The sequence below is a fragment of the Coregonus clupeaformis genome, chromosome 8, assembly GCF_020615455.1.
Source record: "Coregonus clupeaformis isolate EN_2021a chromosome 8, ASM2061545v1, whole genome shotgun sequence".
NCBI lineage: Eukaryota > Metazoa > Chordata > Actinopteri > Salmoniformes > Salmonidae > Coregonus > Coregonus clupeaformis.
The window spans coordinates 41,292,208-41,310,748 of NC_059199.1; the positions used below are offsets into that span (position 1 = coordinate 41,292,208).

The 18,541-nt window shown below is 43.4% G+C and overlaps 1 protein-coding gene across 6 annotated transcripts in view; it reads right to left on the reverse strand.

The window, feature by feature from the left end:
- Positions 1-3,490: 3,490 nt before the first annotated feature.
- LOC121572051 (protein PALS2-like) overlaps positions 3,491-18,541 on the reverse strand; it is a 31,662-nt gene continuing 16,611 nt past the window's right edge. For all 6 annotated transcript variants that reach the window (XM_045222011.1, XM_045222010.1, XM_045222008.1 and 3 more), the window contains 10 exons: positions 18,335-18,487; positions 15,468-15,620; positions 15,051-15,278; positions 8,363-8,494; positions 7,770-7,866; positions 6,481-6,549; positions 6,093-6,254; positions 5,565-5,767; positions 5,118-5,246; positions 3,491-4,875 (listed from right to left, as the gene is read on the reverse strand). In XM_045222011.1, coding sequence (XP_045077946.1) covers positions 4,699-4,875; positions 5,118-5,246; positions 5,565-5,767; positions 6,093-6,254; positions 6,481-6,549; positions 7,770-7,866; positions 8,363-8,494; positions 15,051-15,278; positions 15,468-15,620; positions 18,335-18,487 — 1,503 coding nt within the window. In that variant the 3' untranslated portion in view covers positions 3,491-4,698. The remainder of the gene's footprint in view (positions 4,876-5,117; positions 5,247-5,564; positions 5,768-6,092; positions 6,255-6,480; positions 6,550-7,769; positions 7,867-8,362; positions 8,495-15,050; positions 15,279-15,467; positions 15,621-18,334; positions 18,488-18,541) is intronic.

Genomic DNA, 18,541 nt, shown 5'->3' on the forward strand with positions numbered 1-18,541 from the left:
TCACACCATGCTAGTCCAAATTATCCCTGCTATGCATCAAGACACCATCTGTATTTACCTCACTGGAAGACAAACATAACAGTTTAATTGATTACATTTCTACTCCAATAAATCCAAACAATCATTGACCATGTGACAAATTATTATGTTTCACAATTATTCCTAATACCAATTGCTCTAATATACTTCCCCATTTCTATTAGATAAACCCTTTAAATACATATAACTGAATGGAATGACAGTCGATTCCTGAAAATCTGGAAGATCTTGAAATTCTTGGAGGTCTATAGCTCTGTGCCTCCACTGAGGTAATCAGCCATAATCCACAGCTCATCAGTATCATTACTCTGACATCGTCTTCCATCACCTGATAATTGTCATCAACAGCATCCTCATCTCCCTCATCTCTAGATCGTCAGTTTCCTCGTAGCAATCTGTTGCAGTGGTTGACATGATACCTGTTCAATCTCCCCTCTATCCATACCTCCGTTGGTGTAGACTGTGTGACGATGCATGAACCTTCTTCCTTCACTAGTTCTATGATCATGCAGAGTCCAGATAATTTTTACTAGGATTAAATGTCAGGAATTGTGAAAAACTGAGTTGAAATGTATTTGGCTAAGGTGTATGTAAACTTCCGACTTCAACTGTAGATACAGGTACTGCCTAAATAAAGGAAACCCCAACATAAAGTGTCTTAATACGGCGTTGGTCCACCACGAACCAGAACAGCTTCAATGCACCTTGGCATAGATTCTACACGTGTCTGAAACTCTATCGGAGGGATGCAACACCATTCTTCCATGAGAAATTCCATAATTTGGTGTTTTGTTGGTGGTGGTGGAAAACGCTGTCTCAGGCGCCGCTCCAGAATTTTCCATAAGTGTTCAATTGGGTTGAGATCTGGTGGCTGAGACGGCCATGGCATATGGTTTACATCGTTTTCATGCTCAACAAACCATTCAATGACCACTTGTGCCCTATTGATGGGGGCATTGTCATCCTATGGGGGCATAGCCATGGTAGCCAAAATAATATCCAACATTTGTATACAGTATGATGGGATGTTAATTGCTTAATTAACTCAGGAACCACACCTGTGTGGAAACAACTGCTTTCAATATACTTTGTATCCCTCATTTACTCAAATGTTTATATTATTTTGGCAGTTACCTGTATATCTGTAAGAGATCAAGTCATAGCATATTGCTATTTGTGTTAGATTATCATGCTTTTTAAATATACAGTGGGGGAAAAAAGTATTTAGTCAGCCACCAATTGTGCAAGTTCTCCCACTTAAAAAGATGAGAGAGGCCTATAATTTTCATCATAGGTACACGTCAACTATGACAGACAAATTGAGGAAAAAAAATCCAGAAAATCACATTGTAGGATTTTTAATGAATTTATTTGCAAATTATGGTGGAAAATAAGTATTTGGTCACCTAGAAACAAGCAAGATTTCTGGCTCTCACAGACCTGTAACTTCTTCTTTAAGAGGCTCCTCTGTCCTCCACTCGTTACCTGTATTAATGGCACCTGTTTGAACTTGTTATCAGTATAAAATACACCTGTCCACAACCTCAAACAGTCACACTCCAAACTCCACTATGGCCAAGACCAAAGAGCTGTCAAAGGACACCAGAAACAAAATTGTAGACCTGCACCAGGCTGGGAAGACTGAATCTGCAATAGGTAAGCAGCTTGGTTTGAAGAAATCAACTGTGGGAGCAATTATTAGGAAATGGAAGACATACAAGACCACTGATAATCTCCCTCGATCTGGGGCTCCACGCAAGATCTCACCCCGTGGTGTCAAAATGATCACAAGAACGGTGAGCAAAAATCCCAGAACCACACGGGGGGACCTAGTGAATGACCTGCAGAGAGCTGGGACCAAAGTAACAAAGCCTACCATCAGTAACACACTACGCCGCCAGGGACTCAAGTCCTGCAGTGCAAGACGTGTCCCCCTGCTTAAGCCAGTACATGTCCAGGCCCGTCTGAAGTTTGCTAGAGTGCATTTGGATGATCCAGAAGAGGATTGGGAGAATGTCATATGGTCAGATGAAACCAAAATATAACTTTTTGGTAAAAACTCAACTCGTCGTGTTTGGAGGACAAAGAATGCTGAGTTGCATCCAAATAACACCATACCTACTGTGAAGCATGGGGGTGGAAACATCATGCTTTGGGGCTGTTTTTCTGCAAAGGGACCAGGACGACTGATCCGTGTAAAGGAAAGAATGAATGGGGCCATGTATCGTGAGATTTTGAGTGAAAACCTCCTTCCATCAGCAAGGGCATTGAAGATGAAACGTGGCTGGGTCTTTCAGCATGACAATGATCCCAAACACACCGCCCGGGCAACGAAGGAGTGGCTTCGTGAAGAAGCATTTCAAGGTCCTGGAGTGGCCTAGCCAGTCTCCAGATCTCAACCCCATAGAAAATCTTTGGAGGGAGTTGAAAGTCCGTGTTGCCCAGCGACAGCCCCAAAACATCACTGCTCTAGAGGAGATCTGCATGGAGGAATGGGCCAAAATACCAGCAACAGTGTGTGAAAACCTTGTGAAGACTTACAGAAAACGTTTGACCTGTGTCATTGCCAACAAAGGGTATATAACAAAGTATTGACAAAACTTTTATTGACCAAATACTTATTTTCCACCCAAATTTGCAAATAAATTCATTAAAAATCCTACAATGTAGGTGAGATCTCACGGGGTGAGATCTTGCGTGGAGCCCCAGATCGAGGGAGATTATCAGTGGTCTTGTATGTCTTCCATTTCCTAATAATTGCTCCCACAGTTGATTTCTTCAAACCAAGCTGCTTACCTATTGCAGATTCAGTCTTCCCAGCCTGGTGCAGGTCTACAATTTTGTTTCTGGTGTCCTTTGACAGCTCTTTGGTCTTGGCCATAGTGGAGTTTGGAGTGTGACTGTTTGAGGTTGTGGACAGGTGTCTTTTATACTGATAACAAGTTCAAACAGGTGCCATTAATACAGGTAACGAGTGGAGGACAGAGGAGCCTCTTAAAGAAGAAGTTACAGGTCTGTGAGAGCCAGAAATCTTGCTTGTTTCTAGGTGACCAAATACTTATTTTCCACCATAATTTGCAAATAAATTCATTAAAAATCCTACAATGTGATTTTCTGGATTTTTTTTCCTCAATTTGTCTGTCATAGTTGACGTGTACCTATGATGAAAATTATAGGCCTCTCTCATCTTTTTAAGTGGGAGAACTTGCACAATTGGTGGCTGACTAAATACTTTTTTTCCCCACTGTATATCAATATGTTGCATTTAGTCATTTCACAATTCTACATAGTTGCAATGCTGCCACAAAACTATGCATTCTGTGTTTTTAATCAAATATACTGTATATTTATGAACCATCCATTGTCTCTAAATGGCTTTAAATATGATCTCATTAAATATTAACTAAACATAGCCATCACCCAAAACAACAATGGACAAAAACTTTCCAGATGAATTTCTGTAAATTTAATGTAACAATGTATTGCTATTAGAGATGTGTTTCAAAACACAAGTCTGTTGTTGGACACAAGTTGGGACGTCTTTCAGAATGACCACAGAAAACAGTCCGAATGTAGTATTTGGGTTACAGCACAGGAGGGCTTTGGCGCTTTGTGACACTGGAGGAGAGGACTGTGGGATAGCAATGTTTTGTGCCACATCAACAGATTTTAAAAAACACAACACCTTACATACAGATCAGGGTAGATGGTGAGTGGTAAAAACAGGATGTAGTCTGTTCAATATAGAAAACAACACAAAGCAAAGATCACAGGAGACAAGAAATTTCACTAAGCTAAAAAGTATCATCATAGCAACGAAAGACAGTGAATCCTACGGTAATAAAATAAAAACTCAAAGAAAGAAACACAGTGAAACACAGACAATGTACTATTGAATATCAGGATCAAAGCACAATGTAAAGTGTAAAGTTATTTTCCTTTCATTCTCTTTGTAGGATGTGAGGGATAGATATTCAGACAAGATCATTTTTGCTGAGGTCACAATTCTAAAGAGGTAAATACAAGCAGATCAGGGGGTAGCCTACTACAGTACACTGTAGGATATTTGGAGGGGGGGTCTACGACAATCACACAAGGAAGGTCCACAGGATTCGGTCTGAGACACTAGTTGTCATGGCAATGACATGCACCGTAAACAGGTTTCCTTGGCAACACTGTTCAGAGTTCTGGAATATTCCATAGTGTCTCATCTTCATTCTTGACCTGTGTTGATATAGCAATAATAAATACTCTTTCTAGAGCAGTCCACGGAGAAGAAGAAAAAAAAACAGAATTCGTTCTCGGGGGAACAACTACAAAAAAACAAACAACAAATAAATAAAAAAATATGGCCAAAATGTTTATTTTTTCATGTTTTTGAATTCCAAGTTGGTATGAATAGAAATATATTTCGTAAAAAGTTACAAAATACTAAAATATATAAGAACTCTTTCCCTTTGAGTTTCTAGTAGAAAAGAGTTGCATTGTTTGCAGGAAGTAGGGAGAGAGGAGGCGGTTGGTTTAGTTGGTTGGCTTCCCCCACGTCAAAGTACCTCAGATGACAAACCCCCTTTCTCCTGTCCTTTCCCCCGCCTCGGTGGTGGAGCACACACACACACACAGTCAAGTTGATCCAGTCAGACAGTGTCCGGTTGGGGTTCAGTAGACCCAGTTGATGGGGACCCACTGTGGTTCGGAGCAGAGTTTGTCGACAGCAGCCTGTAGCATCTCGAAGGCGCGGTCCAGGTTGTCGTTGGTGATGGTGAGGTCGAAGTAGTGGTTGTAGGCCCTCTGGATACGAGCACTCTCATCAACAGTCTTCCTCAGATCCACATCCTGACAGGGACAGAGACAGAGGGTGAGTGTGTGCCTTTGTCTCTATGTGTGAACCTTACTGTGATGCAGTATGGGTAACAAGTACACTATGTGAGTGTTGTGTGTTCTAGCGAGAGAATGTTCCAGAAAAACCTGCATTACGACCTAAAATCACTTTACAATGGAAGGATACCAGAAAGCAACATGTGAAAATACTCTAGGAATAAGTGGCTCAGTGTCTATGCCCAGGAAAAGGTCCTGACCGTGAGTTGTTTGGTGGTGATTCCGGCGTCCACCGTAGCTTTGTGCATGGCCTTGAGCGTCTCAAACTCTGGTGCTGCGATGAACACCACATACGGCATGAACTCTGCTGTCTTTAGTACCTTCAGAGCCTACAGTCCAGACAGAGAGAGGGTCAGTGAACCAGCTAAAGGTGACAAAGACAGGCAGACAGACATCCACAGACAGACAGACAGACATCCACAGACAGACATCCACAGACTGACAGACAGACATCCACAGGCAGGCAGGCTGGCAGGCAGACATCCACACAGACAGACAGGCAGACATCCACAGACAGACAGGCAGACAGACACATATCATGTACAGTATCTCATACTAGGATTCTGTCTGTAGTTGAAAGGTGTTGTTTTACAGTAAAACTATGTTGCACTTTTTAAATGCACTACAAAGTTTGATTTGATTGTGACCTGTGGGTTGACGTCCAGGATGCAGGTGCGGCCCGTGTCCACCACCTCATGGATGGAGTCCATCTTGGTTCCGTAGAGGTTCCCGTCGTACTCCCCGTGCTCCAGGTAACGGCCCGCCTTCACGTCCGCCTCCATCTCCGTCCGCGTCACGAACTGGTATGAGTTACCGTCCAGCTCATCGTCACGGGGACGACGGGAGGTGACTGAGGGAGGAGCAGTGGGTGGAGGAGAGGAGCGACAAGAACAGAGAGAGAGTTAGAGAGAAGAGAAGAGAGAGGGAGGAGAGATAAGAGAAGAGAGAGGGAGGAGAGATAAGAGAAGAGAGAGAATGCACATGAATGAGAGAAGAGCAGAGTGGAGAATTGGGGGAAGCTCACAAGTCAGTCTGACTTAAAGCATTCAAATGAAACGTTCTATTGGGTTTCTGTCTGTTCTGACAGAGAGTACTGAGCGTACAGTGGTCCATTAGGTTCTGGAGGGGGTTCTAGCATAGAAATAGAATTAGAACAGTATGGGTTCCAGACTCACAGGGGATGGTGGTTCCGAAGCGTGTTGGGTTGAGGACCACCAGTCGGTTCTTGAGGCTACGGCGGCCCACTCCCTGGGCTCCAATCAGAACCAGGGTCTTCCTCTGGAACGGGGGCATCTTGGCCACCTCCTCATAGATCTGCAGCTCATACCTGTCAAACTCTGCCCTCAGCCAATCACAGAGAGGAACACAGAAGAGTTAGCAAATCAGACAGGAGAATGTAGAGTTGTCAGTCAATGAGGGAAGGGAATGTGGACATAAACCGCTGATCAGTAAATGGGGAACTACACAGTCAGGAAGTAAAAGAGTGAGCCCCAGCACAAACAACCAATGACAAGAATGAGCTATGACAGATTTAGCCAATGAGAGACAGGTATGAATGCTTACCTGCGTTCCTGGCTGTTAGGTACATCATTTTCTTCTTTTTCTTTCCAGTTATCGTACCGCACAGGATCCCTGTTGACACACACCAATACAAACATCAATGCACACATAAATACACATCAATACACACCTAAAAACATACATATACACATAAACACACATCAATACACACATCAATAAAGACATAAACACACATCAATACACACCTAAACACACATCAATACACACATTAACACACACATCAGTACACACATAAACACATAATACAAGTGCAAGCAAGTCTTCCCTATCTGACTTTGAATCTGAAGGCCACAAGGGGGCATGCTCAACCCATTCTAAGGTAACAATCTATTAAATCATTATCTCATGACCTCATTGGCTGGCCTCAGCCTGGCAGGCAAGGCTACCTAACAGTGTAAAGACAAACTAAACTATTTCAAGTAAGTACTCTCCACTGTCATGGATGCATTATGGAAAAGGTCCTCTCAAAGTTGCTCAGAGCATGAGCCAGTCAGCTCGGTTCAAATCAAATTGTATTTATCACATGCGGCGAATACAACAGGTGTAGACTTTATCGTGAAATGTTTATTTACGAGCCCTTTCCCAACAATGCAGAATTAAAAATTACAAAAAATGTGCAACACATTTTTAAATAGACAGTAACACAATACAATAACAATAAAGAGACTATATACAAGGAGTACGGGTACCTAGTACGAGGTGGTATAGTACATGTAGGTAGGGGTAAAAGTAAAAGTGACTGAGCAATCAGGATAGATAATAAACAGAGTAGCAGCAGTGTATGGTGAAGAGTGTGAAAGAGTGTGAAAGTGTGTCTATGTGTGTGTGTGTGTGGCGTCAATATGCATGTGTGTGTGTGTGTGAACGTATGTAGTGTGTGTGTGTGTGTGTGTGTGTGTGTGTGTGTGTGTGTATGTGTTGGAGTATCAGTGTAAGTATGTGTGAGTGTGTGGGTAGAGTCCAGTGAGTGTTAATAGAGAGTTGGTACAAGATAGTCAGTGCAAATAAAAAGGGGGTCAATGCAAATAGTCAGGGTGGCCATTTGATTAACTGTTCAGCAGTCTTATGGCTTGGGGGTAGAAGCTATTCAGGAGCCTTTTGGTCCCAGACTTGGTGCTCTGTTCAGGAGCCTTTTGGTCCCAGACTTGGTGCTCCGGTACAGCTTGCCAAGTGGTAGCAGACAGAACAGTCTATGACTTGGTTGGCTGAAGTCTTTTGTCAGTTTAGAAAATCTTGCAGAGAATGGAGTGAAGAGGCAAAGTAAAGCCTACCTGAGCCGTCAAAGTCTCGTGGGACGAAGGCTTTCCTCTTCTCCTCCAGAAACTGACTGGGGATCAGTCCAGTGGCTCCACCAACCACATGACATGCCTAGCACAGGACAGAGCACATCAGACGACAGAATCACTGTCTCACTCAACCAATAGAAATCCGTATACAACCAGTAGAAATCAGTATACAATCAGTAGAAACTAGTAAAACCAGGGAGCCGCTGGTTCGAAAACCCGAGCCGAAAAGTCTGTCCATGTGCTCTTGAGCAAGGCACTTAACCCTTATTTGCTCCAGGGATGCTGTACTATTACTATGACTGACCATGTAAAACAACACATTTCACTGCACCTGTCCAGTGTATGTGACAATAAAACATCTTATTTACTATTTATAGAAACCAATACAAAACCAACCAGTAGAGACCAGTACAAACCATTAGAGTACAGTGAACAACCAGTAGACAACATTAAAAACCAGTGCATAAAAACAGTTTCTTGATGTTGTTGAGGATGTAGTCTGTAGGTGGATGTGTAAAAGCTGTGGAGGAGAATGTCCTCTAGAAACACGTCATCATCATCATCATCATCATCATCACCTGCCACCAGTTGGGGTCCTCTCTGTTGACGATCTGAAGGAGGTCCCCCCTCTTGAAGCCAATCCCCGCCTCTCGACACGGGATCAGATGGTCATTGGCTGGATCGTAGTCAAAGTGTGGCTGTACGTACACCTGAGAAAAGAGAGGTTTGATGGTAATCAATGGTGCTTCTACAACCAAACTAAAACTATATCAAGTCAATCTGTCTCTCTCTATTTACAACAGCTAGGTAGATAATGTTGGTGTAATGATTTGCGTTTTGAAGAAGTGTTAGAGATTAGACTGAAGTTTTGGTTTAAAACAGCATTAAAGGGCAACTGAAAGCAAAAACCAACTTCTCAGGTTGAAAACGGCCAATGTGGCATAGATATTAGTCAGAAACATTTATTTCAGTGCCAAAATTTACAAAAAAATGTAAGATCATTGGGGTCAGTACATTCCAAAGTCAGTATATTCCAAAACTGAGTTTTGTGAGATCTGTGTAACTGAGGTAGTCAAGACTTAGCCCACTGGGCACAGACGTCAATTCAACGTCTATTCCATGTTTGTTCAACGTCATTTCATTGAAATGACGTGGAAACAACGTTGATTCAACCAGTGTGTACCCAGTGAGAGCCTACATGAGGGTTGGGTTTGGATTACAATCATGCCCACTTGCCCACTAACTTGGGATTGTAACGCCTAGGGACAATGGTCATGCACTGAGAAACAGCTGCGCTGATTGCGCTCTATCCAATCGGAGCACCTCAGACTCGGACTTGTTAACGTAAGACAACACGTCGCCAATGTTGTGTTGAAAGAACACTTGGACCCTAAGCCCTTTATGGCGTGGCCACTTGTTGATGTGTTTGATAGTGATCACTAGAGTCTGCCACTGTTTTGGACAAATTGAGACGATGCACACTTGCATCCCAACTGCCAATTGGGAAATTCTTGTGTCCTGCCACGACCTGTTTTGTAACATGATTCACTATGAAACAGAAAGACGCACACCCTGGTAATAAATAGTGAGAAAGTTGTAAAACAAAACGGCACCGAAGCACACGTCACCACTCGCCAGTGACTTGATAAGCTGATTTAGCTAACGTGGCCTGCTGGCTCAATGTGCCTGCTAGCTAACTTCATTGACAAACACATAGATGGAACTTAGCTAGCTAGTGATTTTGGGCATTGATAAACAGTGTGTAGCTTGTGCATGATTTACAATAGTTTGACAGTTTGCTGATGATGAAGTTGTATACACGTTTTCAGAAAACAGTCGTGAGTGTAGCCAGCAGAAGCTGACTCGATACTGTCTGCAGTGCATACAGACAATTTTCATGCACATGTTTTTACTTGAGAAATACTGCACCAAACTAGTTAGATGTAAAATTGCATGACTAAGGCCTCCTTGGCAAAAATGTTAACATTTATTAGATTTCTTGATTTATTTTAGATTAATTCTGACTATTTTAAGGAAGTGGTAGTGGCTTTGTAGTTGCTATGACTTAAGAGGGACAAACAACAATAACTGCCAGGATATGATATAAAGATCAAACCACACCCACATCAAACCACACCCACATCAAACCACACCAAACCACACCCACACATCAAACCACACCCACACATCAAACCACACCCACACATCAAACCACACCCACAAGACGCAAATCTGGTTTTTCTTAATGAGCCGCAGAAAAGTCCAGGTAAAAATCGGTGAGTTCTGCCCCCTTTAAGTGCATGTATACACTGCCTTCGGAAAGCATTCAGACCCCTTCCCTTTTTCAACATTTTGTTACGTTACTGCCTTATTCTAAAATGGATTAAATAAAAACAAATCCTCATCAATCTACACACAATAACCCATAATGACAAAGCGAAAACAGGTTTTTAGAATTTTTTGCAAATGTATTAAAAATTTATAAACAGAAATACCTTAAGTATTCAGACCCTTTGCTATGACACTCGAAATTGAGCCCAGGTGCATCCTGTTTCCATTGATCATCCTTGAGATGTTTCTACAACTTGATTGGAGTCCACCTGTGGTAAATTCAATTGATTGGATATGATTTGGAAAGTCCCACAGTTGCCAGTGCATGTCACAGCAAAAACCAAGCCATGAGGTCGAAGGAATTGTTCATAGAGCTCCGAGACAGGATTGTGTCGAGGACCAGATCTGGGGAAAGGTACCAAAAGACTTCTGCAGCATTGAAGGTCCCCAAGAACACAGTGGCCTCCATCATTCTTAAATGGAAGAAGTTTGGAACCACCAAGACTCTTCTTAGAGCTGGCCGCCCAGCCAAACTGAGCAATCGGGGGAGAAGGGCCTTGGTCAGGGAGGTGACCAAGAACCCGATGGTCACTCTGACAGAGCTCCAGAGTTCCACTGTGGAGATGGGAGAACCTTCCAGAAGGACAACAATCTCTGCAGCACTCCACCAATCAGGCCTTTATGGTAGAGTGGCCAGACGGAAGCCACTCCTCAGTAAAAGGCACATGACAGTCCGCTTAGAGTTTGCCAAAAGGCACCCAAAGGACTCTCAGACCACAAGAAACAAGATTCTTTGGTCTGATGAAACCAAGATAGAACTCTTTGGCCTGAATGCCAAGCGTCATGTCTGGAGGAAACCAGGCACCATCCCTACGGTGAAGCATGGTGGTGGCAGCATCATGCTGTGGGGATGTTTTCAGCGGCAGGGACTGGGAGACTAGTCAGGATCTTGGGAAAGATGAACGGAGCAAAGTACGGAGAGATCCTTGATGAAAACCTGCTCCAGAGCACTCAGGACCTCAGACTGGGGCGAAGGTTCACCTTTCAACAGGACAGCGACCCTAAGGACAAAGCCAAGACAACACAGGAGTGGCTTCGTGTAGCTCAGTTGGTAGAGCATGGCGCTTGCAGCACCAGGGTTGTGGGTTCGATTCCCACGGGGGGCCAGTATGAAAAAAAATGTATGCTCTCACTAACTGTAAAGTCACTCTGGATAAGAGCGTCTGCTAAATGACTAAAATGTAAATGTAAAATGCTTCGAGACAAGTCTCTGAATGTCCTTGAGTGGCCCAGCCAGAGCCCGGACTTGAACCTGATCGAACATCTCTGGAGAGACCTGAAAATAGCTGTGCAGTGACGCTCCCCATCCAACCTAACAGAGCTTGAGAGGATCTGCAGAGAAGAATGGGAGAATATCCCCAAATACAGGAGTGCCAAGCTTGTAGCGTCATACCCAAGAAGACTAGAGGCTGTAATCGCTGTCAAAGGTGCTTCAACTGAGTAAAGGGTCTGTATACTTATGTAAATGTCATATTTACGTTTTTTTTTAAAATATATATACAGTATATATAAAAATAAATCTAAAAACCTGTTTATGCTTTGTCATTATGGGGTATTGTATGCAGATTGATGAGGGGAAAAAACTATTGAATCCATCTTAGAATAAGGCTGTAACATAACAAAATGTGGAAAAGGTCAAGGGGTCTGAATTCTTTCCCAATGCACTGTATATTGTACACACATGCACTGGAATGTATTGGGGTGAAGGTCATGCTGTTCACACACACACACTATATGGGATATATCTAGTGCAGGACAGACCACAGATGTTCACACCAACAGTGGTATTTGCCAGGAGAGGTACATGGTCTGAGCACTGTCTCAGCTTACACTGCCAGACGGAAACACTGAAACAAGATCCGGACTGGATGTGTGTGTGACATTTGAAATGGTGCGTGAGGGTGTACAGTGTGGGTGTGTGTCTGTTCAGCATGAGCAGCATGTGTGTGTGCACTAGATGTAGAGCATGGGTCAGGGAAATCTTAGATGTGAGTGTGTGTACAGTGCATATGTGTATGTGAGCAAGCATGCCAGAGTGCAGTAACTGTGCGTTTGTGTATGTATGTGTGTGTCTGTGTATGTGTGCGTGTCTACGTGCCCGTGTCTGTGAGAGTGTGTGTGTGCGTGTCTGTGAGTCCCTGGCCCAGATGTCATGTAGAGAGTTATAAACAGGGCTCCCAGCCAGGGTTTAGATTCCAAAGCAGGGCATTCTGGGACTGCCCCAGGACTAACTTCACCACCAGCCAACATCTGCAGATGTTACACAACCAGCCAAGTAGGAGCAGTCTGGGGGGAGAGAGAGAGAGAGAGAGATTCTACAACCACCTAAAAGGAAGCGATTCCCAAACCTTCCATAACAAAGCCATCACCTACAGACAGATGAACTTGGAGAAGAGTCCCCTAAGCAAGCTGGTCCTGGGGCTCTGTTCACAAACACAAACAGACCCCACAGAGCCCCAGGACAGCAACACAATTAGACCCAACCAAATCATGAGAAAACAAAAAGATAATTACTTGACACATTGGAAAGAATTAACAAAAAAACAGAGCAAACTAGAATGCTATTTGGCCCTAAACAGACAGTACACAGTGGCAGAATACCTGACCACTGTGACTGACTCAAATTTAAGGAAAGCTTTGACTATGTACAGATTCAGTGAGCATAGCCTTGCTATTGAGAAAGGCCACAATAAGCAGACCTGGCTCTCAAGAGAAGACAGGTTACAGTGGGGGAAAAAAGTATTTAGTCAGCCACCAATTGTGCAAGTTCTCCCACTTAAAAAGATGAGAGAGGCCTGTAATTTTCATCATAGGTACACGTCAACTATGACAGACAAAATGAGGAAAAAAAATCCAGAAAATCACATTGTAGGATTTTTAATGAATTTATTTGCAAATTATGGTGGAAAATAAGTATTTGGTCACCTACAAACAAGCAAGATTTCTGGCTCTCACAGACCTGTAACTTCTTCTTTAAGAGGCTCCTCTGTCCTCCACTCGTTACCTGTATTAATGGCACCTGTTTGAACTTGTTATCAGTATAAAAGACACCTGTCCACAACCTCAAACAGTCACACTCCAAACTCCACTATGGCCAAGACCAAAGAGCTGTCAAAGGACACCAGAAACAAAATTGTAGACCTGCACCAGGCTGGGAAGACTGAATCTGCAATAGGTAAGCAGCTTGGTTTGAAGAAATCAACTGTGGGAGCAATTATTAGGAAATGGAAGACATACAAGACCACTGATAATCTCCCTCGATCTGGGGCTCCACGCAAGATCTCACCCTGTGGGGTCAAAATGATCACAAGAACGGTGAGCAAAAATCCCAGAACCACACGGGGGGACCTAGTGAATGACCTGCAGAGAGCTGGGACCAAAGTAACAAAGCCTACCATCAGTAACACACTACGCTGCCAGGGACTCAAATCCTGCAGTACCAGACGTGTCCCCCTGCTTAAGCCAGTACATGTCCAGGCCCGTCTGAAGTTTGCTAGAGTGCATTTGGATGATCCAGAAGAGGATTGGGAGAATGTCAGATGAAACCAAAATAGAACTTTTGGTAAAAACTCAACTCGTCGTGTTTGGAGGACAAAGAATGCTGAGTTGCATCCAAAGAACACCATACCTACTGTGAAGCATGGGGGTGGAAACATCATGCTTTGGGGCTGTTTTTCTGCAAAGGGACCAGGACTGACTGATCCGTGTAAAGGAAAGAATGAATGGGGCCATGTATCATGAGATTTTGAGTGAAAACCTCCTTCCATCAGCAAGGGCATTGAAGATGAAACGTGGCTGGCTCTTTCAGCATGACAATGATCCCAAACACACCGCCCGGGCAACGAAGGAGTGGCTTCGTAAGAAGCATTTCAAGGTCCTGGAGTGGCCTAGCCAGTCTCCAGATCTCAACCCCATAGAAAATCTTTGGCGGGAGTTGAAAGTCCGTATTGCCCAGCGACAGCCCCAAAACATCACTGCTCTAGAGGAGATCTGCATGGAGGAATGGGTCAAAATACCAGCAACAGTGTGTGAAAACCTTGTGAAGACTTACAGAAAACGTTTGACCTGTGTCATTGCCAACAAAGGGTATATAACAAAGTATTGAGAAACTTTTGTTATTGACCAAATACTTATTTTCCACCATAATTTGCAAATAAATTCATTAAAAATCCTACAATGTGATTTTCGGGATTTTTTTCCCTCATTTTCTCTGTCATAGTTGACGTGTACCTATGATGAAAATTACAGGCCTCTCTCATATTTTTAAGTGGGAGAATTTGCACAATTGGTGGCTGACTAAATACTTTTTTTCCCCACTGTATGTGCACACTGCCCACAAAATTAGGTGGAAACTGAGCTGCACTTACTAACCTCCTGCCAAATGTATGACCATATTAGAGACATATTTCCCTCAGATTACACAGACACACAAAGAATTCGAAAACAAACCCAATTTTGATAAACTCCCATATCTATTGGGTGAAATACCACAGTGTGCCATCGCAGCAACAAGATTTGTGACCTGTTGCCACAAGAAAAGGGCAACCAGTGAAAAACAAATACCATTGTAAATACAACCTATATTTATGTTGACTTATTTTCCATAATATTACATTTGAAATGTCTTTATTCTTTTGGAACTTTTGAGTGTAATGTTTACTGTTAATTTGTATTGTTTATTTCACTTTTGTTTATTATCTACTTCACTTGCTTTGGCAATGTTAACATATGTTTCCCATGCCAATAAAGCCCTTAAATTGAATTGAAATTGAATTGAAAGAGAGAGAGAGCATAAATGCTTGATGTGAGAGAGGGCACACGTTTGCATCCATGTGTTTGTTCCTTGTGTGTGTGTGTGTGTGTGTGTGTGTGTACCTGTGGTGGGGCAGGTGCATCTCTATAACTAGGCAGTATCTTCAGAGTGATTCCTCCACTGCAGTCCTTCAGCATCTCCTGCAGCTCAGTGGGGTTGTTCCCTACGTCCCGCCCATTCACTTCCTTTATGATGTCACCCACGTGCAGCAGACCCTGACTGTCAATCATCCCTCCGTGGAGGATCCTAGCGATGACCAGCTCCTCCTTCTCCACTCTGAACGTCACTCCCTGAGAGAAGGAAGGAACGGTAGGTCAATGAAATTATATTACAGAGATGCAGAAACACACACACACACACGCTCGCACACACACGCACAAACAACCTAATATGTGCACACTGTCTCCCTCCGTGCCCCTCGTCTCCCTCCGTCTCTCTCCATCCCCTTCCATCTCCCACCATCTCCCTTTCTCTCTCACCAGTGGTTCTCCAGCCTTCTTGCGGATGCCGATCATGCGTACAGCGTCAGCCTGCATCAGAGCACTGTTCACCAGCGCCTCATTGGACAGCTCTGCTGGGGGCACGGCCTCATAGCACTTAGAGGCTACCATGTCATGGGCCTCCAGGAGGGACTAAGAGGGGAAGAGAGAGAGAGGGATGGATAGATAGAGGGGGAGAGAGAGTGGGATGGAGGGGGAGAGAGAGAGAGAGAGAGAGAGGGAGCGAGAGAGAGCAATTAGGATTTGGCTAAAAATACTTGAATCAGTTATAGAACCCATTGCCCTTTATGGTTGTGAGGTCTGGGGTCCGCTCACCAACCAATAATTCACAAAATGGGACAAACACCAAATTGAGACTGCATGCAGAATTCTGCAAAAATATCCTCTGTGTACAACGAAAAACACAAAATAATGCATGCAGAGAAGAATTAGGCCAATACCCGCTAATTATCAAAATCCAGAAAAGAGCCGTTAAATTCTATAACCACTTAAAAGAAAGCGATTCCCAAGCCTTCCATAACAAAGCCATCACCTACAGAGAGATGAACTTGGAGAAGAGTCCCCTAAGTAAGCTGGTCCTGGGGCTCTGTTCACAAACACAAACAGACCCCACAGAGCCCCAGGACAACAACAACACAATTAGACCCAACCAAATCGTGCTTGTGGCAATATGGTCTCCCGAGTGGCGCAGTGGTCTAAGGCTGTGCCACTAGAGATCCTGGTTCGAATCCAGGCTCTGTCGTAGCTGGCCGTGACCGGGAGACCCATGGGGCGGCGCACAATTGGCCCAGCGTCGTCCAGGGTAGGGGAGGGAATGGCCAGCAGGGATGTAGCTCAGTTGGTAGAGCATGGCGTTTGCAACGCCAGGGTTGTGGGTTCGATTCCCACGGGGGGCCAGTATGAAAAATAAAAAAATAAAAACATGTATGCACTCACTAACTGTAAGTCGCTCTGGATAAGAGCGTCTGCTAAATGACTAAAATGTAAATGAGAAAACAAAAAGAGAATTACTTGACACATTGGAAAGAACAAACAATAAAACAGAGCAAATTAGAATGCTATTTGGCCCTAAACAGAGAGTACACAGTGGAAGAATACCTGACCACTGTGACTGACTCAAATTTAAGGAAAGCTTTGACTATGTACAGATTCAGTGAGCATAGCCTTGCTATTGAGAAAGGCCACAATAAGCAGACCTGGCTCTCAAGAGAAGACATAAAATGAGGTGGAAACTGAGCTGCACTTCCTAACCTCCTGCCAAATGTATGACCATATTAGGAGACACATATTTCCCTCAGATTACAGCGATCCACAAAGAATTCGAAAACAAACCCAATTTTGATAAATTCCCTTATCCACTGGGTGAAAAACCACAGTGTGCCATCACAGCTGCAAGATTTGTGACCTGTTGCCACAAGAAAAGGGCAACCAGTGAAGAACAAACACCATTGTAAATACAACCCATATTTATTTATTTTCCCATTTGTACTTTAACTATTTGCACATTGTTACAACACTGTATATATACATAATGACATTTGAAATGTCTTTATTCTTTTGGAGCTTCTGAGTGTAATGTTTACTGTTAATATTTATTGTTTATTTCACTTTTGTTTACTATCTACTTCACTTGCTTTGGCAATGTTAACATACGTTTCCCATGTCAATAAAGCCCTTAAATTGAATTGAATTGAGAGAGATGGGGAGAGAGAGAGAGAGAGAGAGAGAGAGAGAGAGAGAGAGAGATTGGGAGAGAGAGATGGGGAGAGAGAGAGAGAGAGAGAGAAAGAGAAAGGGAATGAGCAGGAGAAGGTTATAAATTGAGGTTATAAATTGTGTTCGTTGTCTTAAGCTGTGAATTGGAAGTTGTGTTTTACATCATGCACACCAGTCCTTTTCTGAAGTAAAAAAAAAAAAAAGATTAGGCTACACCAAAATAATGTCCCACATACAATTACAAGGATGGAAACATTTATCTTAAACCCCAAACCCTCCCTCACTCCTTCCCAGTTCTCTCTTCCCTCCTTGGAGAAGGTGGCAGTAGGTGGGTGTGCATGCGTGCGAGCGTGTGTGTATGTAAGGCCTGACACAGGGGAGAAAAACAGCCTAGTTTAAACAGATGAAAAAGCAGAAGAAAAAATGATGTAATTTGACACATTCTGCTAAATGAAGAGAGAGAGATGTATTGATGTGAAAGTCATGTTGTTAAGTGACGGCTGAGTAAGGGAGGACAGAACATCATAACTCCAAACATAGCCTACACCGTAAAACTGTCATACACAATCTCTCTCTCCCTCATATCAAGGTCTTATCGCTGAGCTGACAGCATGCATGCTTCTGATTGGAGCAGAGATATTCCCTTCTCAAAGATATAATCCTATTGGTTCACACTCTGAAAAGCCCTCTAAGTCCTCTGATAGGTCGATGGATAGAGGTCAGTATTCTAGGGGAGGGATTTGATCCTAAACCATCTCCCCTTTCATGACAGGAGTTGAGATGCATGTACATGTACCAATATAGAACCATCAACATTGAATAACACCATAACATTTTCTGCTCATCTTTTGCCCAATCCTAAATCCTAAATTGTTCCGATAGGAGAACCCTTTGAAGAACCCTTTATGGTTCCAGGTAGAACCCTATTGGGTTCTAGGTAAAACCCTTTCCCGAAAGGGTTCTACATGAATCCCAAAATAGTTATCCTACAGGGACAGTCGAATAACCTTTTTGGAACCCTTTTTTCTAAGAGTGTAGCCAATGCTTTCAGATTCACAAGAAGAACCAAGAAATAAAGGCTAGCATTAGCATCAACTATAACCTTTAACGTTAGTGACTGGGTTCCTCACCTGGAAGTGGGGCTCCTGGAGGATTCGGGAGAGTTCCGCTGCGCTGTCGTCGCGGACGCTGAGGGCGGTGATGTCACCCAGGATGTCTGTGACCAGCTCCACGTTGTTGTCCTGCACCGCCTCCAGCCTCACGTCCTCCAATCGCTCGTGGGCCTGCGGGGGGTCAGAGATTAAAGGTTATACAGGTCATATAGACATGGGAGGAAG